At 35.5% G+C, this 26,493-nt stretch overlaps 1 protein-coding gene and 1 non-coding gene across 3 annotated transcripts; both read right to left on the reverse strand.

Moving 5' to 3' along the window:
• Positions 1–19: 19 nt before the first annotated feature.
• On the reverse strand, positions 20–7,283 carry LOC102606703 (acyl-CoA-binding domain-containing protein 6). Of its 2 annotated transcripts, none has more exons than XM_006489072.4 (17): positions 7,116–7,283; positions 6,923–6,984; positions 6,640–6,721; positions 6,407–6,559; positions 6,249–6,326; positions 6,023–6,127; positions 5,465–5,531; positions 5,311–5,372; positions 4,728–4,867; positions 4,427–4,553; positions 4,174–4,288; positions 3,955–4,043; positions 2,328–2,411; positions 1,895–2,248; positions 920–1,438; positions 770–829; positions 20–503 (listed from the first exon to the last, which is right to left on the reverse strand). In XM_006489072.4, exons 2-17 carry the CDS (start codon positions 6,958–6,960, stop codon positions 423–425), a joined length of 2,154 nt encoding a protein of 717 aa, XP_006489135.1. In that variant the 5' UTR covers positions 6,961–6,984; positions 7,116–7,283; the 3' UTR covers positions 20–422. The 2 variants fall into 2 exon arrangements, with proteins under 2 accessions (XP_006489135.1, XP_052295134.1); XM_052439174.1 differs by having other exon boundaries at positions 4,153–4,288.
• A 5,612-nt stretch (positions 7,284–12,895) lies between these two features.
• LOC127903831 (small nucleolar RNA R71) lies at positions 12,896–12,999 on the reverse strand. The gene has a single exon (XR_008056707.1). It is a non-coding gene; the product is annotated as a small nucleolar RNA R71 (small nucleolar RNA).
• Positions 13,000–26,493: the final 13,494 nt, after the last annotated feature.

Below are 26,493 nucleotides of genomic sequence, written 5' to 3' on the forward strand. Positions count from 1 at the left end.
TGGCATGATCAATACGATCTCTTCTAACCAGTCATCTTGCTTGATATAAGCATAGGATACCAGTTGATTGCATCCCCCAGAACTCAAGCCATGTCCACCTGGAAAATAGATGCAAACTACAGAGACATACACAGCTGTGTCGAACAGCAGGACATGGCCGTTTTTACTCATCTAGACATGATATTGTACTACAGAAAGATGTCCAGGTAACAACTCATATGTATATACAAAAGTAAATTAAATAAATTACAATAAAACTTCCTGTGCCCACGCTTCATACAATCAGCTGGTAGCCAGGCTTTTGGGGGGTTATAAAGATGATTACCTGGACGTGTCCACTCTATACTGATTGTGATACACCATTGGCTTCCAGAAGAGAGCGTTCAAGTTGCCACAGATGAGGGAGTGGTTTATGCTCCATACTACACATTGAAAGGTTTCCGAGGAGTAGGTGCTCGGTTCTCCAAAGATTGTAATCTTTGTTTGAGATGAAAAACTTCCACCTGTATGGCAACGTTATGGGTAAAATGAAATCAGCAGATGATGTGAAGACATGCTGATATAGAATGAGTACACTATTAAGTTAACAAATTATCGGCTCTTCACCACATATTTGAGGGCAGAAGCCAGCGACAAAGAAGAACTACAAATTAAATGATTTCACCACAAGGATAATTAGTAAACTGAAATTAGAATAACAGATTGTTTTAGTCTTTGTTAATGATGATTTTTCAACTTTCTATTTTGTGAATTTGTTTCAAAACCATACCTGTAGTTGGAATGCTCTTGCCCTCTCTCCTGCAAGGACTCCTCTAGTTGAGTGCAATTCCTAGAATAAAACATCACATCAGCCAACCAAACCTGCCAGCTCATCATGTAAAAATTCATGCATGAGTTGAGTGTAATAAGAGCAATTTACCTTCTGAGTATCATCCAAAACTGCCTTTAGAAAAGCCACGTCATGTTCAAGCCTTACGTTGTCGGAATGCACAATATTTGATAAGCTGTTTGCCTCTTCTTGTGCCAGTTCTAAACCAGCCAGTTTCTCTTTTAGCAACTCCATCTCCTTCAACGAGTCTGCCAATTTTTTCTCCATCTCCTGCCTGCTCTTGAGAACAGAAGAAAAATTCTTCTCTGCAGCTTCTCGGTTCACCAGTGCAGCAGCCAACTGTCCTTCTAAAATTCCATTCTTTCTTATCAAATCAGCCATCTTTGTCTCATAAAATTGATATATGCTTGAAGGACCAGATAATGCTCCAGATTTGTCATTATCTGGGAATATTACATTGTCATTATCGACATGAAAGTTTCCAATTCCTTGGACTAGGGGATTAGAATTTTCATAGTCAAACAAAGGTGCTTCATCAATATTAGTTTTGCCTACACAGATGCTAGTCTGAGCTCCCAAGTCACTTTGATTTTTTCTGTTTTCAGTTGTCTGAAATTAACACCAAAATATTATGTTAAGGGATGGTAAAGGATCACCTCTCCATTAAATCCATAAATTTAGTAATGGTAGGGTATGCAGAATGTTTCAGCTAACAAATAACAAGCTCTACATCTTACATGATGTTTTAGCTTTCTAATAAAACTGTGCTCTAGTGTCTACATCATGCATTCTGATCAGAGTGAACCAGCCACCACATGGGAAACACAAGATCAAGAGATTAGATGTTTAAACTTGCAAGGTTTATATCAGGGAGGACCTAAGAACATCCCTCTGCTAGTAAATTTGAAGCAGCCAGATAGAGTCAAATAAAATGTATAAGCTATTCAAAATTAACTTATATCTACATGAAAGATAATGATGATCCTTGATTCTTAGACACCTTTAGATAATCAAGATAAAAATATAGTCACAAACAGTTAATAAATTGTAACCTCTAAAGCTTACCTGTACAAAAGATGTTTCATCCTCTGAATTCTTTTCCATCTTAACAGCAGTGCTATATTCTTCCTCATTTTGAAATTGCTTGCCAAGTGAGACATTTCCAGAAATGGGGTTTGGATCAACAAGTGCAAATTCTGACAAAGATTTCCTACCAGAACCATGTTGTTCAATAGCTGATGCTAGGTTTTGTCTTGCAACAGAATCAACCGAACGCTGGGGAGCACCATTACCAAGTTGACAAGCCAACCCTGTGGATGAAGAGCGTTTTTCAAAAAGTAACTGGCCTGGACCTTTTGCACTGGGAGTGGACCGCCGACCCATGGATGATTCATTCTTTTCTATGCTCAGTACTTCAACCTGAAAGGAAGCATAATAAAAGATTGATCATTTTTAAGAAGATCAACTTTTGCAATTATATATGACTTCAAAGTCCAACCTGATTTGATGGCTCCTTTTTTATTCCTCCAAATGCAACAAGAAAATCCTTTTCCTTGTGCTGCACAAGCACTAGGGTAAATCCCTGAGAACAAAGAACCATATTTAGACAACAACATAACAGAACAAAAACGAAAGCATGATTAAAGCCAAGAATACGCCAACACACAATGCGGCACAAATTCAAAAGATGTTTTTAAACCAAATAAAAGCAAAAGATTTTTTTTTCTTTAAAACAAAAATTGACAATAGAAGATGTATTTCTGAGCACTGAGCAGTATCCTACTACGCTAGGAACCTCTTTCTGAGTTTTTGCAGTTTAACTTCTCATACAAAAGATCAAGACAGTACAACAATTTGGCTCACCTTGTGCTGTCACTAGTAGAGTGATATAAGCCAAAACTAAGGTGACGATTGTTTTTTTATCTAAAATCTAAATAAACCTGAATTAATCTGAATTCTGAATAGAGCTGAATGTCTGAATCTAAATGACGTGCTTGTTTTTCCGTCTGAACCGCTAAAAATAAGTATTAACTTGTTTTGTTATTTTAACTTTAAAAAAAAAACTAAAAATCAATATTTTTACATGTGTCCTTACAAATTATAAATGTTAAACAAACAATAAACATCTCAATGAATATAAATAAGATAATATATTATCATAATATAATCATGTTCAATTGAATGCAACCCTTCAATATTCTAAATTAGAATATGTTAATCAATTTTATTGTTGTTTATGATGTTTTATATGAAAAATGTTCATAAAAAATTACAAAAATAAATAATGCTAATTTAAAGAAAATAAATAGATAAAAATAATAATAGTCTTACCATTGTATTAAATTTTGTTTAGGTAAGGATAAAAATTAATTAATTAGATAGGGATATTTTGGAGAATATCTTTTAATGATATCATTCAAACCTTTTAGATTAAGCAAAAAACAAATAAAAATTGACTTAATAACTTATGACTTAATAATTAAAAATTTTCATTATGTTGAAAAAATAAATAGACTTAATGACTAACCTGATTGAAATTAAGTCAAATAAGTCATTAAGTCAAAATAACAAACAGCCCCTCAACGCAAGACCTACAAGATTCTGGTTGAAAAGATTTCTTGGAAGCAAGGTAAAACTAGAGTTAAACTTCCACTAAAATTTCTGAGTGGATCATTTATGGACCTATACCTGAACAGATACCTATTCGCCCATTGTTATGCTAAGGATAAATGGAGAAATATGTAATATAGTTTGCATGTCAAAGGCTTAACCCAGCTAGGCATTTTTTCAATTACAGGTTTTTGTGGAATGCTGATGTAGCCTTAAGTCATATAACTAGCTTTGATGCTTTTCAATGAAACTATTGTCTCCCCCATTTCACAACCAAAAAATTAAAGCTTTTCAATGAAACTACTGTTTCCCTCACTTTACAACCAGAAAATGACTTCATTCGGAGCCTAACCATAAGAGCAATTGCTTAAAATATATGAAATGAAGAAAATGTAGATGGTTCACAATTGAAACCTAGAGGGCTTGTGGATTCATAATCAGAAAAGGAGTTCATTGTCATTATCTGTAATGAGATATCAGAAATTTTAAGGGTTGAAATACTCAAAATGGCTCACCTTGTTGCTGGTAACAGAAGAGGAAGGTGATGTAATAGCCACAGACCATTCCCCTTTTAGAATATCAAAGATCAGTGTCTCTGCATGTCCTGAGAAAAAATGGGGATTGGAAGTGCAAAGGAATTGTAAGGACAAAAACATTGAGCATATACTTCTTCAAAATACGCAACATGGAAAGGATTAAGTCCAAGAACATGCTTCTAAGCCTATGACTCATACGTTTTTTCCTGCTTCCACCTCCTGCTATATACCATTTGGTTCCACATAGAACACCACAGCAACCAGCTCTGGGAGACGGATGGAAACCTCGAATCTTTATTCTAGTCCAGATCATCTGGGTGAGAGATAGAGACTATTATCAACATTTAACAGGTGATGAAAGTCTAATTTGCACTTATTGATCCAAAATGGAACTGTTTGGCTAACTGATTCAGAAATACAGACATTATAAAACTAACAGGTTCCTACACACCGTCTCAAAGTCAAGTGAATACAAGTCATTCAATGTCTTGGATTTTGACGATCCACCAAATATAAGAAGATTCTTGTCATCATAAAGTGCTGCCACATGGTTGGATCTTGGAGATGGCCCAGTCCCTCTGTACAAAAATGATTAAAAGAATAGCATAAAATTAATAATTGATAGGTTCTAAAGGGGAAACCACACTAAGAGTACCGTATTCTGAGAAATAATATCCATAATCATTAATCAGCACAGTAATGTTAATAATAAATGGGTTAAAAACTATTTTAAAGAATAATTTTTCACTCACGTGCAGTGAAGAGGAAGCCATGTCAAAGACTTTAGATCAAACATATGCAAATCATTTAGTTTTCTCCTTTTTCCATCTTCGCCCCCGAACAAAATTAAAACAGAGCTTGCCCTAACCACAGTGTGCCCACTGCGAGCAACCTGCAATGAATGATACTTTTGGTTAGAACTTCGATATTATAAAGCTATCCCGTCAGTAATATTTAATTTTATTAATTTTTTTAAAATGGAAATACTATCTGAGGAATATATTATTATTGCTCTCTCATTCAAGAAATGTGTTGCCCACATTATTTGCAATATGTACCCTTGTCAATTACTTTTCCTAAGTCATATTTCACCAAACTAATCCCGCCATTCCCAGAGAACTTAATTCAGAGTTGTACTTTGAATTTTCATGTATATTACCACCATGCACCCAACAGGTAGCTATTGACATTTAATAATTAAGTTATTAGGTATCTGTGTAATGCATGGAAAGGGAACTTATTCCAATGACAAAGTTGCATGAGTTCCAGAGCAAGTTCAAGAGGGATATAAGTGTAAATGCACAGCAAGACATATAATAAGTTAAAGGAGAGTACCGGAATATCTCCCTTTGCTTCAACAACCGACCAACACTCTGTCTCTGTGTCAAATGTCCAAACTGAACAGAACCAGAAGAGAATCGGATTTGTTTCATGTCATGATGCTAAATAAGTATTTGAAGAAAAATATAAGGAGACACAAAGATCCAACCTGAAACCCTGTCACTGCCAGAGTCAGTTTTTCCTCCAACTAGGAGCACCTTCTTTCCCCAAGAAATCTAGAAAAAGAAAAAGAACAGAAAGAACTTTCAGCTCAAATGTAGTCCCAAAGCTTTCATAGTCCACGTGGTATGGAACAGTCATAGTACTTAGATTGGTAAGCCAGAGTAGCTCAAATAAGTGCCATCCTTGGGAGTAAAACACAGTGTGCACATGAACCTCAAACAGCTGATGTGCACACCGTCTGTACTGCAACTTTTCTGCATGCTTCTTAATAGCCAATCACTTGCAACCCCAATATCCCATTATCAGAAGAAGAATTTTAAGAGTTTTATTACATGGTCCTCTAAAGGTTTTCATCTTCCTCTTCCTCTAGCTGAAGTGGATGGAAGAACATGATTATTCTTTTCTTCGAGAATGAAAGTCATGGTTAGGAGATGACTAACTTCCTACAGTATTCAGCTAAATCATGAATTGCATGGGAAACAAAAGTGTCAAATAGCATACGGAGACTATAATCACATATGCAATCCATAAGAATATCATATACCAGACTATGTCCCCTGCATGCAGGGATCTTTAGTGGCAGACTGCTTGGTGACAAGTAAAGTTTTGATGACGCTGCCGTCCAAGAAAATCTGTCAAAATTAAGAACCTAACAAGAAGAAAGAAACAAATTATAGGAGCTTTCACAAAAGCTTATCAAAAGAAAAACTGTATTATTTCAATTTTCAAGACAACTCATTTCTCACTAATGCCACTTAACATCATCATACCTGCACATCATCCAACAATCCATTTCCAGACTCGCCGCCTACCACTATCATCTTGTTCCCAATTACAGCTGCCGCATGCTATTGATAAAAAAACTGAAGTTTTTCCTTACAGCAGAATGGTGTATGCATGAACCAAAATAATCAGTTTAACACCTTACATTAAATCGAGGAATAGGTTTGTCCCCAGCAATTGACAAAACCATCCAATTCTCGGAGTTTCCCGATGTGCCATTACTAACTTCAGGCCCAGCAATTGTGCACTCGCAATCACGATCATCAGCATGATTACTCGATGGAGCAACGCATTCACTCTGCAAAATCTTAGACAGCTTATCATATTGTACAGACACACACGATCACTCTGCAAAATACAGTCAATTTCAAAGCTCACATTCGGATTACTATTTCGTTTTGGTGGCCTTATTGGACTCCTAATAGCCTGAGCAGAATCTGATAGCTGCACCTTCTTCACTCTAAAGCAATAGAGTCGTAACCATTAGATTTATATAAAAACATTGGCTATAATCTTATTTCTAACTCTTAATTTTCAAATGCACAAGAAAAACGCAACTCAAGTTCTGATGTAAGACAGAAACAAGTCAAAATTAACATAAAATCAAGAAAACTAAAAACAAAAAGGAAACTAAAAATCCTACAAAAAAGAATACACTCACCTTCCAAGCTTCATGCGTCTACGAGAAAAGCCAAACATTTTGTCAAATGTAATATAAGAACCCTAAATATTTAAAATGAAGCAACGTTATTATCACCACAAAAAAAGGATAAATAGTTAGCTACAGGCAAAAAAGCAGAGAAAAATTTTCTCGAAAGTAGTAAAAAGAAAGTTTTTACTGTTAATGTATATACCTGGTAAGCTCAACTTTGGAAAAGCTCTGACAGAAAAAATCAACCTATGTTTGGATGCCAAGAAAGTGAAGGAAACCTGTCTTTTGTTTTCCTTTTTAATTTATTTATACTGTTGACAGATTTAAAAGGAGATAGTTTTTTTTTTTTTTTTATGTAAAAGGAGATAGTGTTAAGTGTTGCTAAGTGTGTCTCGTATTTGTGACAGACGGTGAGACGCGTACGTTAGCCGTCAGTTGTCGTATTGTAGTGTAAGGAGAATTGAGACTTTCTCATGCAGATCCCTGTTCTTTACCTTTTCTCAGATTAAGTTATATTTTGTTCGTTGTTAACAAAATATCCTCAATCTATTTTGAAATGATCAAATTAACTATACGATATTGAATTTTAACCATGGTAAATTAGGCAATGCTGGACGTCTAAAATTTAGAATCAAATTCTTTAGCTCATATGGATTAATGAACTTTGAATTTTATAATATTACATAAATCTACTAATATCCTCAATAAAAAATATAGTATACCTCTTATAATAGTTTAACTATAGTATTTCAACTATTTACACTAGAATGAGAAATTCTAAAACTTAACTTTTTTCACAAAATAAAAAAAAATTATTTATCACCTTGTGAGTGAATGATTTTATCACTAAAAGTACGTTATTTAATTATATAGAATAAGGAATTTATTTGATTTAAATTGAGAATTTGGGTCCAAAATATAAATCCAAAACCTTTGAGGGATCCAAAAGATTTGCATAGGATATTTGATGGCTATTCTAAGTTACGCCGTGGGTGAAGCGAGTACAGAGACAGGAGACTGATGAAATGAAGTGACCGTTGAGTGAGGTGAGGCCAGGGCTCTTACTGTGTAATTTTGTAGTTTAGCTAGTCGAGGCATTTATTGTGTGCGGCAAAGTATGGGCCACTTATCGATACTTTGGACTTGGGCTCTGCTGCCTGTCGATTCTCTCTTTCACACGTGCGAAATTTGCGCAAAGCTTGTCAGCGCCAAAAGCTAGTAAATTTTCTCTCTTTTTTTTTTCATTATTAATTTATATAACCTGGTTGCAGCGAAATATTTTAGTATGAAATTTTAAAGTGCAGAATAGTTTGAAATTTTTTTAAAATTATATGATTTTAAAAATTTAAAATTATAAGTCTTTAAAATCATTCGTTTTTAAAAATTTTTTAAATTTTCTCGCATTTTAAAATCTCTAACAAAAAAACTACCACCATGTATTTGATAACTAGAGTATCAAAAGTGAGTTTATTTAATAATATTAAAACTACGATTAATTTATAAATTAGTCCCATTACCCCTCTTGCCATTTTTTTAACTCAGTAAGTCACAAAAATAGAAATTTTAGATATAAATATCTCTAAATTATTTGTCATACTAAATAGATAGTCCCCGAGAGATAGGTAAATAATTAACATATCAACAATATATAGAGCACCTAACGATCAAAATTCATTGTGGGCCTAACAAATTGATTATGGCCATTTATGTCCAGATCTCTTATTTTTATATCTTTTTTAAGTAAATAAAGTACTATATTAACCATACTTTTGAGCTATTACCATAAGTTTTCCCCCCAAAAAAACAAAATTATTCTCATACTCTTTGATTAATAATTTATTTTTGTTCCTTAAATATTATACAAAATTGGAAGAGAATATTTTTACTCGAGGCTACACGTGAGAAAAAGACAAAAGTGATGATATTTGATCCTCTTAGTCTGTCTCATTAACCATCATTTTTAATTAATCTATTTTATTTTTAAAATTACTCTCAACACATAATAAAAATAATAATATTATTTTTTCATTTTTTTAGTTTTCTCTCTCATTGATCACTATCACCATCTACTAAGGATACTCCAAAAGTCAAGGTGTAATTCTACAATTCCTTTATTATTTGTATATTTGACTTTTAATAACTTTAGGCTACAATTGTGCTCTTACTGTAGTTAACTAGCTCTACTTGTGTATATATTGAAAACATATCAATGAAAACCTTAAGCGATTCCTGCTATCTCTCCTGTCTATATTATTTATTCTATATGGCATCAAAGCATCTCATACTCTAATGAGTGCTCCAATGGCTAATGATATCTCTTCTTACTCATCCTTTTCCTCTCCTAATATTGTTAATCTTATTGGATATATCAATAACCTTATCTTCATTAATGTTGCAGCCCAAGCACCATTAAAACTCAACCCTTCAAACTATACCTCTTGGAGAGCACAATTCAACTCTCTTCTCATTGGATATGATCCAATGGGTTACCTTGATAGAACTCTACTCTGCCCTTCACCCATTCTAAAAGAAGATAGAAAAGAAGTTATCAATCCCAATTACTCTCTGTGGATCCGCCAAGACCAACTTCTCCTTAGTGTCATTTTGGCTTCTCTTTCCACCAACGTCATCCCCTTTGTTACTTCCGCAAAATCTTCCAAAGCTGATTGGGACACACTTGCTACCATGTATGCCAAACCTTCTCATGGTCGTCTCATGGGAATTATAAAAAAATTATCTCAAGTCATTAAGGATTCCAAAAGTGTGACTGATTATATGCAAATTGTCAAGAGCCTTGCCGATGAACTTGCCTTTATTGATGCTCCTCTCCAAAGTCAATATCTTATATTCCATGTACTTAATGGCCTTAGATCTGATTTTAAAGAAATTGTTGTTGTTGTACATGCTCATGAAAACTAAATATCTTTGATGAACTCCATGAAAAACTTGCTGATCATGAGAGTTTTCTTAAGAGAGAGGCAGAAAAATCTGAAAAACCAACTATTACAGCCAACTATGCAAATAAACTTAGTCAAAATGATGGAAAAGGAAAAAAAATCAAAATAAGCAAGGCAATGAAAATAATCCAAACAAAGGCTATCAGAACCACCCAGGACATCCATCGGCCAGTAATCACAAAAACAATCAAAATCCTAAACCTTACAAGGGCTTTTTGTCAATTATGTGATCAACAAGGTTACACTACTAAAAGATGCCCGAACTTCCACTATGCTCATAATTTTCGATATGCTTCTTCTCCTTGGATGCCTTACGTACCACTTCAGTCATACTATCCCAGATTTGCCAGTCTCCACGTGTTCATTTCGTAGCACAACTAGGTTCTGCCACCAATTGGCTTGTGGACTCTGGGGCCTTTGACCACGTTACTGTTGATCTAAAAAATATTTCTCTGCATCCTGAGTATGATGGTTCAGAAGATATAATGATTGGTGATGGTACGGAGCTTCAATAACTCACACAGGTTCAACTACTTTACTCTCACCTTATAAATCTTCAACTACTTTACCATCACCTTCTAAATCATTTGTTCTTAGTGATGTTCTTCGTGTTCCTAGCATGAAAAAAAAAATCTTTTATCAGTTTTTAAACTTTGTAACTCTCATAATGTTTTCATTAAATTCTTGTCATCTTCTTTTGTGTGAAGAATCTTTGTACAGGGGCACAACTCTTCGAAGGGCCGAATAAAGATGGAATATATGAATGGCTAGTGTTGAGTGTTAGAAAATGCATATTTATAAAGGAGAAAACCGTCATTTTACATTTCAAGTCTTACTAACACCTTTACTTTTATGAATTTAACCTTCTTTTGATTTAATTCGGTTTGTTTTATTTTAATTAAGTATTTTATGTATTTTAGGGGCATCATAGTCATTTCACAATAAACGAGAGATCGGATGGCAAAACGGACATCACTTTTGAACTCAGAACGGTCAAAAACCTTAGAAGGAGCATAAAAGGAAAAATAGCACTGTTCACATGTACGGTACTATTCACGTGTACGGTACTGTATACGTACTGTTCACGACACTGTTCACATAGACAGACGATGATGTGGCATTGACTGATGAGGTGTTACGATCCTGTTGGGCTAAAATTCTTATGTACTGTTGATGGTGACGTGGCAGCATATCAGTGGACGAAAAATCTCGCGTACGGTACATGCATCACACAGGATTATTTTCAACCAAACTGCGTTACTGTTCATCCGGGTCAAACCACGTTACTGTTCATCCGGGTCAAACCACGTTACTATTCATCCGGGTCAAACCGCGTTACTGTTCATCCCCGTGGTCAAACCGCGTACTGTTGATTGATGACGTGGCGCAATCCTGAGCGTCCAAACTGTTTTTAATCCGATAACCACGATTTACTCCATGTGTCTATAAAAAGGGGGCCTCTCCCCCCTAATTTGATACATCTGAATCCATTTTTGGACTCTGTTTTCTGTAATTCCCTCTCTATCTTGTATTTTCTTCGTATTTTAATACATTTCCATTTTGCCCCTAGTTCAATTATGAGTGGCTAATTTTCTTTCAAGCTTGGGTTGAAGGTGAAGTCTCAACATGTGTCATGGGCTTTATTTGGTAAATTTATTTTCTCTTCCCCTCTAGTTTTTGTGGATTTTTTGACTTCTCGTCGACAAATAATACTAATCTTGTCTAGTACCGCCTTGGTTTCACCGGCCCTCTAGTACAAGGTTATTATTATTTGGCACGATAAGTCCTTAGCACCATATTGATTAGAGCGTGGTTCATGAGGTGTGGATTCCCCCCTCATGATTTAATTGGCATTAATACGGATTATTTAGCCCATAATGCATGTTGATACGGATCCAGATACCCAAGTACGTCATTTCAATAGATTTCGCTTCAATTTATTCTCGCCATTGCAATTCTAATTTTAGAATTTATTATTGCCATCTCAATTCTAATTTTAGGATAATTTAAATCACTTCCACCATAATTTCAACCACCCATTTACAAAATTAATTCTACCTATAATTAAAATCCACCTCCTCATGGGATCGACACTCGTCACCATTGATCTATACTACAATAGATTCGTGCGCTTGCGAGTACATTAAAATTTGCACAATAAGTTTTTGGCGCCGTTACCGGGGAGGTAAGTAATTTTAATTCATAGAATTAATTTTTGTGAATAATTTCTTTTATTTGTTTCTTGTATTTTTTTTATTAAAAAAAAGAAAAAGAAAAAAAAAGTGAACCTACATTTAAAGGTTAGTATTTCTTTTCTTTTTCTCTTCTTTAAAATTCTGTAATTTAATTTTCAATTTATTTTTCTTTGTAATTTTTTTTTTATCTTATTAATTTATTTTTAGTTGATTTATTTCACGTATTTGTTTTTGTGTATTTTATAGAAAGGTTTTAATAGCGCAATAAGGTTAGTATCATAATTTCTCCCTCTTATTTATTTTTATTTGTTTTGTTCCCATCTTTATTTTCATTTTATTTGTTTTGCATGCATGGTTGTAGGTCATTATTACCCAATCTTGAACCTATAGACCTTGAACTAGAAAAAATACTTTGCACACAAAAGCACATTAAAAATAAATTTGGAATGGATTTACAAGCACCACAGGAGAGGCCATTTAAGGATTATTTCAGTCCTTTAGCCAATTTGAGCACATCATGCATAAGATACCCAAATGTAGCTGTTAGGAGTTTTGAATTAAAACCTAGTGTGCTAAATTGTCTCCCAACATTCTATGGCCTAGAAAATGAGGACCCATATAATCATTTGAATGATTTTCATGCTATTTGTCAAACATTTAAATATGAGAATTTTTCAGATGATGATGTTAAACTCAGATTATTCTCATTTTCTTTAAAGGATAGAGCTCGTTCATGGTTAAATACTTTACCTGCTAATAGCATTTCATCATAGGAACAAATGGTAACGAAATTTTTGAATAAATATTTCCCAGTGCATAAAACCAACGCTATTCGCAGGGAAATTTCGGAGTTTACCCAGAGAGATGACGAGCAGTTTTTCGAAACATGGGAGCGATTCAATGGGTTACTCTTGAAGTGTCCACATCATGGGTACGAGAAATGACACTAATGCCAATGCTTTTTAAAGGGATTATTGCCGAATGTGCAAGAATGGCTAATGGCAACAAGTGGAGGAGAGCTAATGTCAAAAAGTGCATCAGAGATTTGGGAATTCTTCCAGCGACAAGCGGATAATTCCCAACAACGGAGTCGATCACTCAGGAATACTAGAAGAATTAAGGGAGTAAATGAGGTTTACATTGGTGAGTCAACTTTGGGAATCAAAGAAGTCAAGGAGATGGTTGAAGGACTTGCTCGACAAATAGCATCATTATCGACTGCTAAATCAACAGAACCACATGACCATGACTCATACTCAGATCAAGCCAATGCCATAGGTGTAATGAGAAAGCCATCAAATTACAACCCATATTCCAACACATATAACCCTGAATGGAGAGACCACCCCAATTTTTCATAGTCTCAAGGACTCCAACAGAATGGACCAGCAGCTTCAGCTCCACCAATGCAACCAATTCCTCAAATTCCTCAAGCCTCTCAGCCCCCATTTAGACCATACAATCAGAACCAGAACTACTCTCAACTTAGACCATGGGAGGATGCATTCCAGAATTTCAAGAATGTTACTCACTCTACGATTGCGCAACAGAACCGCACCATTGATGGACTACGAAATGAGTTGAGAGCAGGCTTCAACTCACAAGCCCAATCAGTTTCAAGCCTCGAGAAGATGGTGGGACAACTTGCTTCTTCAGTTCAGACCTTGGCAATGACTGTTGAGAAAGGCAAATTTCCAAGTCAACCAGTGCCTAACCCTAAAGGAGTGCATGAAGCAAGTATCAGTTCACCACAGCAGCATGGAGAAGTCAAAGTCGTCATGACCTTGCGAAAAGGAAAAGAAGTCGACAACAAAATGGAGATGCCGGTGACAAAAGAAAATCAAATTGTACCTGTGAATGTTGAGAACTCATCACCGGAGGAGAAAGAAAAAACCAACCCATGAGAATATATTCCGAAAGCTCCATTTCCTCAGAGGTTAGCTAAAGGAAATAAGGGAAAATCCACAGGTGAGATTCTCGAAATCTTCAAACAGGTAAGTATTAACATCCCTTTACTTGATGCTATTAAACAAGTTCCATCTTATGCCAAGTTTCTTAAAGATCTTTGTACTAAAAAGAGAAATATGCATGTTCAAAAGAAGACATTTTTAACAGAAAACGTTAGTTCTATACTCCAACATAAAATTCCTTTAAAATGCAAAGACCCAGGCTCCCCCACTATCTCATGTAGTATGGGGAACCACACAATTGAGAATGCTTTGTTGGATTTAGGAGCTAGTGTAAATCTTTTGTCTTACTCTGTATTCGTGAAACTTAGACTGGGAGAATTACACCCAACTCCAGTAGTGTTACAGCTTGCAGATCGGTCTACGAAAATACCTCGTGGTATTGTGGAGGACGTGCTTATCCAGGTAGACAAGTTTTATTTTCCTGTTAATTTCATTGTAATTGACACTCAACCAATACAGGATTCAAGGAAGCACATCCCCATTATTCTAGGCCGACCTTTCTTAGCAACTGCGGATGCTCACATTTAATGCAGGATTGAAAATATGCAGTTGTCCTTCGGCAACATGACTATGGAACTGAACATCTTCAATATTGCCAAATAACCTCACAATGCAGATGATGGAATTGTTAATGTGGATTTAATTGAAGCATTAGTTGATGACACTTTTCTTTCAAATCTTAGTGATGATCATTTACAAAACTGTTTAACTCACTTTGGTTTGGATTTTGATATTGACAGATCAGTCGATGAGGTCAATGCCCTACTTGACTCAGCACCATCCATGGACACTAATAAATGGAAGTCAAGAGTCGAACAACTAGCACCATCAGAAAAGAAACTCATCCCATCATCAGAATCACCACCAAAACTCGATCTCAAACCATTGCCCAACACTCTGGAATATGCATTTTTGGGAGAAGAAAGCATTCTGCCGGTAATCATCTCATCATCCCTCAATGACGAACAAAAAGGTAAGTTGTTGGATGTTTTAAAAGAGCACAAATGAGCATTAGGATGGACCATAGCAGACATAAAAGGTATAAACCCAGTAGACTGCATGCATTACATGCATCTCGATGAAAATGCTAAAACTACTAGGGAGATGCAACGTCGGTTAAATCCTAATATGAAAGAAGTTGTTAGAACTGAAGTCCTTAAGCTATTAGACGCATGTATCATTTACCCAATTTCTGATAGTTCATGGGTCAGTCCTGTACAAGTTGTCCCCAAAACGTCAGGAGTCACAGTAGTTACGAATGCCAATAATGAATTGGTACCCACTAGAATAACTACAGGATGGCGTGTATGCATTGATTATAGAAAGTTGAATTCTGTCACACGTAAAGACCATTTTTCTTTACCATTTATCGATCAAATGCTTGATAGATTAACATGCCATGAATTTTATTGCTTTCTAGATGGCTACTCAGGATATAATCAGATTCCCATAGCACCAAAAGATCAAGAGAAAACTACTTTCACTTGCCTTTTTGGCACATTTGCATATAGGAGAATGCCATTTGGATTATACAATGCACCTGCTACATTTCAACGATGCATGTTGACCATTTTTTCTGATATGGTTGAACGATTCCTTGAAGTCTTTATGGATGATTTTTCTGTCTTTGGTGACTCGTTTGATCAATGTTTACATCATCTAACACTAGTTCTGCAGAGATGTATCGAAAAGAACGTGGTCTTAAATTGGGAGAAGTATCATTTTATGGTAAAACAAGGTATTGTTCTCGATCACATTATTTCGAGCAAAGGTATTGAGGTTGACAAAGCCAAGGTGGATCTCATTTTTAATCTTCCTCCACCCAAAACAGTCAGAGAAGTAAGATCTTTCCTTGGGCATGCTGGTTTCTATAAGGTATTGTTCTCGATCACATTATTTCGAGCAAAGGTATTGAGGTTGACAAAGCCAAGGTGGATCTCATTTTTAATCTTCCTCCACCCAAAACAGTCAGAGAAGTAAGATCTTTCCTTGGGCATGCTGGTTTCTATAGACGTTTCATTAAAGATTTTAGTAAAGTTTCTAGACCCTTATGCAATTTACTTGCTAAGGATGTACCTTTTATCTTTAATGATTCATGTCTTGTGGCTTTTGAAAAATTAAAGCAGTTGTTAACATCATCACCCATCATTCAGGCTCCGAACTGGAGCTTATCATTTGAGCTAATGTGTGATGCATCTGATTATGCAGTAGGAGCAATTTTAGGACAAAGAGTTGATCGAACTCCCCATGTTATTTACTATGCTAGTATGACATTAAATAATGCACAATTGAACTATTCAACTACTGAAAAAGAAATGCTAGCAGTAGTGTTTGCATTGGAAAAATTTCGATCCTATCTCATTGGTTGTAAAATAATTATATTCACGGATCATGCTGCTCTTAAATATCTTCTCACAAAGAAAGATGCAAAAGCTAGACTAATTCGTTGGGTGTTACTTTTGCAGGAATTTGACTTGGAATTCAAAGATAAGAAAGGGACAGAAAATGTTGTAGCGGACCACCTCTCTCGTCTCCATTTTAACACAATTACAGAGCCATTAATATTGAATGAATCATTTCCAGATGAATAATTAATGAGTGTGGAAGTATTGCCTTGGTATACTGATATAGTTAATTATCTTGTTACAGGTAAACTTCCAGAGCATTGGACCAAGCAAGACAAGGCTAAATTCTTTGCAGAGATAAAGAATTTCTTTTGGGATGACCCGTATTTGTTCAAGTATTGTGCTGATCAAATTGTTAGACGATGCGTCCCAGAAAATGAAATTCAGAATATTCTTTCATTCTGCCATAAACAAGCTCGTGGAGGTCATTTCAGTGCTAAGAAAATAGCAACTAAAGTTTTACAATGTGGTTTCTATTGGCCAACTATATTTCGAGACGCTTACACTTTCTGTTCTTCATGTGATAGGTGTCAATGAATGGGGAGCATTACGCGAAGGAATATGATGCCACTAAATCCAATTTTAGTGGTTGAGATTTTTGATGTATGGAGTATCGACTTCATGGGACCCTTTCCCCCGTCTTTTGGCCATCAATACATATTGGTTGCTGTTGACTATGTATCGAAATGGGTAGAAGCAATTCCATGTAGGACCAATGATCACAAGGTGGTGATAGCATTTTTGAAAAGCAACATTGTTTCACGCTTTGGATTCCCTCGAGCGATAATCAGTGATGGTGGTGCCCACTTTTGTAACAAAGCATTCAAAGCTCTTTTGACAAAGTATTCAATCACACACAAAGTGGCAACCTCATATCATCCGCAAACCAGTGGCCAAGTTGAGATATCTAATCGAGAAATAAAGCACATATTAGAAAAAACGGTGAGGCCAGACAGAAAAGATTGGTCATTAAGACTTGATGATGCATTATGGGCATATAGAACGGCTTTTAAGACCCCGATTGGGATGTTACCCTACAAGCTAGTGTATGGAAAAGCTTACCACCTACCTGTGAAACTCGAGCATCGTGCATATTTGGCCATCAAGAAATTCAATTTTGACATGCAGCAAGCCAGCTCAGAAAGAAGATTACAACTGGCAGAACTTGAAGAAATTCGGAATGATGTTTTTCCATGATAAGCAAATTATGAGAAAATCGTTCACTCCAGGTCAGAAAGTGCTTTTATTCAATTCTCGCTTGCACATATTCCCAGGTAAGTTACGCTCTCGTTGGTCTGGCCCATTTATTGTTCATACTGTTTTTCCACATGGGGCAATTGAAATTAAGGACCCAAAGAACGGTGTCACGTTTAAAGTTAATGGTCAAAGATTAAAGCCATATCTAGAATACCAACCACATGGAGAAGACATCGAAATAAATTTGAGTAACCCACCAAATTTGAATTGATTTTTTTTCTTTTCGGTGATTTGATTTTTTTTTCTTCTTTCTTTCTTTATATTATTCTTTTGCTAATTGAAATTATTTTTGCATAAGTGTGTTTGTTTAACTATTAAGTTTTTTCTTATCATTTTTAATCATGAGTACCTTACTTAGACCGTTCCTCCTGAACATTCTTAAACCACTTCAACGTGCCAAAACTCATCTCAAAAGGCAGATTTAATTTTGTAAAACACATCGCATTTGGGCTCTACAGCCACTAGAGTTAGTAGCCTATGTTGAGGGTTTAGAAAGCCAACTCAGAGACATTGAGAGAAGTGTTTACGACATCCAGTTGGAGCTTGAGGTAAATTCAATAAGAGGACGATTTTAATTTTCTTTGTGTGTTTTAATTTGTTTTTCTGTTTGTGTGCTTTAGTTTGTTACCCCGGTGAAGTGGCGGATAACGGTACTCCGTGACAATCAAGTCGGTTACTTCAGTTTCCCATAATAACTGATATTCTGAGGCGAAAGAATGGACAGAAACGAGACTCTAGCGAAGCTTCACAAACGATTCCCTTCACTTCCTCAGAATGCCCTCCTTATGATCTATAAAGCTCGGTCTGAACGCATGCGATTACTTATGAGGAATAACATACCTACTGACATCCGTTGGTTAATCAAGGCTAAAATACGATCGGCAGGTGAGTTACCTCCAAAATTTATTGCATACATGCCTGGTTGTGGTAAAGGAAATTATGCAAGAAAACGACGAGCTCGAAGAATTTCTGTTGCTTGTCATAAGTGTGCCAAAATGAGTTGCAATAAAAATTCATGTTCTTTAGGAACGGTGTCTGATAACAGGGAAGATAAGATTCAATTCATTAGGGATGGCTTGAATAAGGAGTCATTGGATGATATCCTTTTGTCTCTTGAAACGCATCCCAATGGATATGTGCAAAGCGTGATTCTCCAGTTATGGCCATTTTTCTTGAAAGAGCACGCACGATATAGTCTCGGGAATCTGACTATAAACGACCATGTTTGCCAGTTTATAAGAAAACTGGATAGGAAGCCCATCCTCGACCCATAGAGGGCGTTCAAGCCGTTTCTGGACGTAAAACCAGAGGAAGATGTGAGCCACAGTCGCAACTACCTGTAAATATCCTTTCACTTTACTATTTTTTTTATTTCACTATTGTTTTATTGTGTGTATTATTGTCTTTAATAATTTTATTACTGTTTGCTTTTTCTTTTTTTACTGTTTCCTTTTTGACTCGCGAGCCACGTGCTTTACGCGTTATTTGACACTGACATATTACCTCATACACAACTGTGACCCACTGTCACCAAGACTCTTAAATGTGATTTTTTTTGTCAAGCACTCACAAATTATTTTTTGAGAAGTATCCCAATGGCAGCTACTCCAAATAGACAATTCAAGAACATTTGTGTGCTTTCTGGATTTACCTATGGCAAACATAAAGAGTTCGTTGAGGCAGCCATCGATCTTGGTCGAAGTATAGCAGAGAGAAAATTACACTTGGTGTATGGAGGAGGTAACCGAGGGTTATCAAAAATGGTCTCAGAAGCAGCTTTTATAAGAGGAAGTCAAGTGTTAGGCATCATCCCCAGAGACTTAAAACCATTGGGCAGTTCGTCTGACTCATCAACTGGAGAAGAGTTAGTCATCTCAGGTATGCAAGAAAGAATAACTGAAATGCTTAATCATGCTGATGCTTTTATTTTCCTTCCAGGAGATCTTGCAACACTAGAGGCACTTATCACACTAGCATCTTGGGCCCATCTGTACATCCACCAGAAACTCATCGGTTTGTTAAATGTCAATAACTTTTATGATGGCTTTATAGCATTTCTTAACCATGCAATAAAAAACTATTTCATTCCTTCTAATGTGAAAAAACTTTTTATTTGTGCTCACACTGCTAATGAGCTACTTGATCTGTTACAAGCTTATAAACCGAAGCCAGACCCCTGGACCTTTGTGTTGGAGCGCCCAAATAATGATGGTAACAATAGCCGCAGTAAGAAGTATAAATTAGATTTAACTCTCCGCTTGTAAATATTTTCTTTTGTGTTGCACCACCCAGGTGATGTCTTCTAAACTCTACTTATTTCCTTTCAAATATTGAGGACAATGTTTCGTTCTGGTTGGGGGGAGGGAATAGTCGACAATTGTGGAAGTTTGGTTAAGTTTTTACTAATTTTTTGTTTAACTATTGCTAACTTTTTGTGTTGAAGATGACTGAATATAGAGGGTAGTGACTCTAGAAACGCATCTTCATTGTTTAAAAAAAATTTTTAAAAAATTTCTTTTTCTTTATTAAGTTTTGATGTTCATTTTTCTTCTTCTTTTTTTTCTCCTCTATAAATATACATTTTCCAACTTTTGAGTCGAAGATGGCTGAATATGGAGTGTAGTTCCTCTAGAAACGCACCTTCTTTAAAAAAAAAATTCATTTTCGTTTTCTATCATTTTACGTGTAACTTTTCTAATTAGTTTTTATGCATCATTTTCACATTTCTGCATGCATATTTTCCTTTCATGCTTAGAATAGGTTGGGGGGTAGAATGTTGTTTGAAAAAAAAAATTTGTGTGATTTGTTTTAACATTGGATGACATGATTAATTTCAAATTTTAGTATTTGTATTATCTTTGGTCTGAAGTGATGCTACGTTATGTTTGCTACTCTACATGTTGATGTCAGAGACAAATGTGAGTTGCTTGAAGGAATGAACATGTCATAATAAGTACCAAGTGAGTTTTTGAGCCTATTATTTTTCTTGGAGAATAACCCTTTTGCCCACTCTTTATATAGCTTAGCAGTTTATTATTTTACACACGATCTCTAAATTGCTTTTGAGTTAACCCTTAAAAAAAATTGTAAAATAAAAAAAGAAAAAAAGAAAAAAATGTGTGTTGTTACATTGGGAGGCCCATCTAACTAGTAGATATGGATGATTATTTAGAGCCCTAAAAGACGATGGAAATGCCATCTTTGATCCGTTTGAGCCTTTCTAGCCATCCTTTTTATTAAATATCCATAGTTAACCCTTTTGAGCCTTTTAAAAAAAAAACTTTTTCTTTGTCAACTTATCATCTTGACCCACTCCGATTTGGAGTATTACCCGATGTCTTATAAGTTCCACCACCTATTTATGTTTGAGAAAAATGTAAATAATTATTTTGTTCAGTGAAGTTATGCCTAAGACAAAAATTGTTGTTTCAAAAGAATAAAAATAAAAATAATAGGTGAAATCCACCTTGCAACTTCCAAAAAAAAAAAAATTCTCTGCATTTTTCTCAAACATACATTTTGTTTTCCTTATTTCCCTTCTTTGTTAGCCATGTCCTCAGCCTACGTTACGTCCTAATAAAAGTCCTTCTTGATTTTAGGGAACTATAGTTTGAAGTAGAAGCTAGTTATATGGGCTAAAAAGATGTAGTAATGCATAATAAAAAAAAAGATAAATAAAGTGGGTTGACTAGCATTTTTGTTTGACTTGAGATCGTATTATTTCTAAGCTGAGGGCATATTTATTTCATTTTGGTGAGAGCATGTGATATCACTTCTTTATTATTTTCTCTCTCAATTACCATTCATTGGAGTGACTATTTTTAGTGGGTTTAATTTATTTGTGAGAGTGTCACTACTTCCAGTGAGATTTTGGGGTTTGACATGTCATTCTTGAAAGTAGATATAACAAAGTCTACTGGGCTAATTCATGTAGATGGTTGATGTGAGTGTGATGTTGCTTTAGACTGGAGATAATGCTTATACTTTTATTTGATTGCTATCATTAATCTGATTGAATAAACACGAGTGTTTCTAAATTTAAAAAAAAAATCATTTTGAATTTGAATTTGAATTTGAATTTTATTTTTGCTTCATTTGCTAGGGACTAACAATAAGCTGGTTGGGGGGTGTGTTGAGTGTTAGAAAATGCATATTTATAAAGGAGAAAACCATCATTTTACATTTCAAGTCTTACTAACACCTTTACTTTTATGAATTTAACATTCTTTTGATTTAATTCCGTTTGTTTTATTTTAATTAAGTATTTTATGTATTTTAGGGGCATCATAGTCATTTCACAATAAACGAGAGATCAGATGGCAAAACGGACATCACTTTTGAACTCAGGACGGTCAAAAACCTTAGGAGGAGCATAAAAGGAAAAATAGCACTGTTCATCCGAGTCAAACTGCGTTACTATTCATCCGGATCAAACCGCGTTACTGTTCATTCGCGTGGTCAAACCGCGTACTGTTGATTGATGACGTGGCGCAATCCTGAGCGTCCAAACTGTTTTTAATCCGATGGCCACGATTTACTCCATGTGTCTATAAAAAGGAGGCCTCTCCCCCTTAATTTGATATCTCTGAATCCATTTTTGGACTCTGTTTTCTGTAATTCCCTCTCCATCTTGTATTTTCTTCGTATTTTAATAAATTCCCATTTTGCCCCTAGTTCAATTATGAGTGGCTAATTTTCTTTCAAGCTTGGGTTGAAGGTGAAGTCTCAACATGTGTCATGGGCTTTATTTGGTAAATTTATTTTCTCTTCCTCTCTAGTTTTTGTGGATGTTTTGACTTCTCGTCGACAAATAATATTAATCTTGTCTAGTACCGCTTTGGTTTCACCGACCCTCTAGTACAAGGTTATTATTATTTGGCACGATAAGCCCTTAGCACCATATTGATTAGAGCGTGGTTCATGAGGTGTGGATTCCCCCCTCATGATTTAATTGGCATTAATACGGATTATTTAGCTAATGATGCATGTTGATACGGATCCAGATACCCAAGTACGTCATTTCAATAGATTTCGCTTCAATTTATTATCGCCATTGCAATTCCAATTTTAGAATTTATTATCGCCATCTCAATTCCAATTTTATGATAATTTAAATCACTTCCACCACAATTTCAACCACCCATTTACAAAATTAATTCTACCTATAATTAAAATCCACCTCCTCGTGGGATCGACACTCGTCACCATTGATCTATACTACAATAGATTCGTGCGCTTGCGAGTACATTAAAATTTGCACAACAACTAGCTCATGCATCGTCCATGTCAAAACATATCCTTGCCTTTGCTAGTGTCAAAGCACCATTCCAACAATGGCATAACAAACTTGGCCATCCCTCAACAAAATTCTTAATAATATAATTTTTGCTCATAATTTGTCATTATTATCTTCTGTTACCTTAGATTTTCATTGTAATGCTTGTCATTGCAATAAATATTGTAAATTTCCTTTTAACATGTCACCTCTTCGAAGTAATTCTCCATTAGAGCTTATATATTCAGATGTTTAGGGACCATTACCTATTCCATCTCATGATGAGTTTAACTATTATGTGATTTTTGTCGACCACTATACAAAATACATATGGTTATTTCCTATTAAAAGAAAATCTAATGTTGCTTAAATCTTTATTCGCTTTAAATTAGTTATGGAAAAATTCTTCCAATGTCCCATCATTTCTATGTACAATGATGGTGGTGGTGAATTTCAAGCTTTAAAGTCCTTCATTGAATCTCATGATATCTTTCACTTCCTTACTCCACCATTTACTACCGAACACAATGGTTCAGCTGAGCGTTGTCACCTTCATCTTGTTGAAACATGGCTCACTCTTTTGAATCAAGCTTTTTTACCCTTTTAATTTTGGACTTATGTCTTTCTCACTGGCATATCTTATTAATCGTATGCCCACTCCACTCCTCCAATTAATTTCACCATTCGAAAAATTAGTTGGTCGTTCGCCTAATTGCACAAAATTACAAGTTTTTGGGTGCCTATGTTACCCACGGCTCAAACCTTACACTACTTATAAATTAGAACCTAAATCTAAGCCTTGTGTTTTCTTAGGTTACTCCTCCACACAAAGTGCTTTTAAATGCCTTGACCCCACCACAAAAAAACTTTACATCTCTCGACATGTACAATTTGTTGAGAATATATTTCCATATGCTTCTATTGCCTAAAACTTGCCCAGAATGAAGAAAATCTTTCCAAATGGGCTCCTTCACTTAATTCACCGTCACATATTTCCATTCATACTTCAAGTACAATTGTCCATACAGAAAATCATTCCCCCTTAATTCAGTCAAATATTCATCCTTCCATTTATATTCCTGCAATTTACCAACCCCACTTACATTCCTCTAACTTCCCTGAAAATCCCTCCTCCTCAGCTCAACCAAATATGTCTCCACAAAATCTAACCCAAAATCATGTGTCTCCCACTACAAGTGTTTCCAAAAATTCCTCTCCTTCGGTTACGATGCATAAGCAAGTCATTTCTCCATCTTCGACCCCATAGGATGCCTTTGACAATAACATTTTCTCATCTAAAAAGAATGTCTCACGCCCACCTTCACCAACACTAATGGAAACTAATCGTGTCACCATACGTGCCTAAAATAATATCTTTAAAGCCAATCCGTGATTTTTTGTCTCCACCCGCCATATACCTCCAGCTGTTACTGAACCTACATCTATCTCAAAAGCATTAACACAACCAGAATGGAGAACAACCATGTCTGAGGAGTTTGATGCCCTTATTCGTAACGGCACCTGGGAGCTCACTCAATTTCATCCGTCTTAAAATCTTGTGGGTTGCAAATGGGTATTTCGAACTAAACGAAATGCTGATGGTCCTATTAATCGATATAAGGCTTGACTTGTAGCCAAGGGATTTCATCAGCGGCCTAGGCTTGATTACACTGAAACATTTAGCCTTGTTATCAAGCATACTACCGTTCGCTTTATATTGTGTTTGGCACTATCACAAGGTTGGCCTTTGCGTCAACTTGATGTGAACAATGTCTTTTTCCATGGGCACTTATTAGAGGAGATATTTATGTTTAACTGCCTGGTTTTATAGATCCCACGTATCCTACTCATGTTTGCAAACTTCGAAAGCCACTCTATGGCCTTAAGTAAGCCCCACGTACCTGGTACACTGAGCTTCGAAACTTTCTTTTGCCAATGAGATTTTTCAATTCACTATCAGATGCTTCTTTATTTATTTACTCTCATGATGATAATGTTGCTTATTTATTAGTTTATGTTGATGATCTAATCCTCACTGGCAATGATAATTCTATGCTAGACAAATTTGTAAGTAAGCTTGCTGATAGGTTCTCCATTAAGGACCTTAGGCCCCTCAATTATTTTCTCGGTATGGAAGTCATCTCCATGTCAACTGGTTTATTTTTAACCCAACATAAATATATTAGAGACATACTTACTCGTTACAATATGTTTGGTGCTAAAGATGTACATACTCATTTATCAATAAGATTTTTCTCTATCATTGGATGATGGAACAAATCTATCTGATGTTATTGAATATCGATAACTTGTTGGCAGCCTCCAATACCTCTCTCTCACTCGTCCTGACATCGCTTTCATAGTCAACAAGCTTTCTCAATTCATGCACAAACCAACAACTTCTCATTGGACTGCTGCCAATCGTATTTTAAGATACCTTAAAGGTACTATTCATCATGTCTTATTTCTCCACAAGCATTCTCCACTTCTCTTGCATGCATTCTCTGATGCTGACTAGGTGGGTAACAAAAGTGATTACACCTCTACCAGTGCCTGTATCGTGTTCCTTGGTCAAAATCCCATTTCTTGAAGCTCTAAGAAGCAAAAAACTATTGCTCGATCATCCACCAAATCTGACTGTTGCATCCGCTATTGCTGAACTTTCCTGGATTCAATCGTTATTAGGTGAACTTCGACTTTCTCTTCCACAGCCTACCATCTATTGTGACAATGCTGGCACCACTTATTTTTGTGTCAATCCCGTTTATCACTCTCGCATGAAACACATAGCCATTGACTTTCACTTTGTTCGTCATAAAGTTCAAAATGGTGATCTCCGAGTGTCTCATGTATCATCTCAAGATCAATTAGTGGATGCCTTCACCAAACCTTTATCTTGTCAACGGCTAAGCCTTCTTCATCCCAAGATTGGTGTCGTCAATGAGAACACCATCTTGTGGGGGCAAATTAAGTATACTCATAAAGTCACAGTGTAATTGTACAATTCCTTTATTATTTGTATATTTGACTTTCATAACTCTAGGCTACAATTGTGCACTTACTGTAATTAACTAACTCTAGTTGTGTATATATTGAAAACATATGATTAAAACCCATAAGCAATTCCTGTTATCTCTCCTATCTATATTCTTTATTTTATACCATCATCATCATCTCATATACAAGTGAAAGTGTGCTTGCATGAATTGCAACAATGGTGAACGCTCATAGTCATGGCACAACTGCTGCATAGAACTAGGGTAGGGGGAGCAACTGTAGAATGAATTAACAATAATCGTAAAGAATTTGAGTTAGTAAGAAACAAAAGGACAACCCACACGATATATATACACATATCATTTTTCTTTTTTTTGGAAAAGAATCCCATGAATCATGATATTTCGACTTTATATCCAATTCTTGCTAACTGTTAGGTATTTTAGATTATCAAGAGTCCAAGACGATGAGTTTATATATATAAGGTAATTTTAGAATTATATGGCATTAATTAAAAAGTGGAG

This window comes from Citrus sinensis, chromosome 1, assembly GCF_022201045.2.
Source record: "Citrus sinensis cultivar Valencia sweet orange chromosome 1, DVS_A1.0, whole genome shotgun sequence".
Taxonomy (NCBI): domain Eukaryota; kingdom Viridiplantae; phylum Streptophyta; class Magnoliopsida; order Sapindales; family Rutaceae; genus Citrus; species Citrus sinensis.

Coding starts and splice junctions, on each gene's coding strand:
- LOC102606703 (XM_052439174.1), bottom strand. CDS start 6,960: ATGTTTGGCTTTTCTCGTAGACGCATGAAGCTTGGAAG. Junction 6,327..6,406: donor AACCTATTCCTCGATTTAAT/GTAAGGTGTTAA, acceptor TTTTATCAATAG/CATGCGGCAGCTGTAATTGG. Junction 504..769: donor CAAGAGCATTCCAACTACAG/GTATGGTTTTGA, acceptor GTTGCCATACAG/GTGGAAGTTTTTCATCTCAA.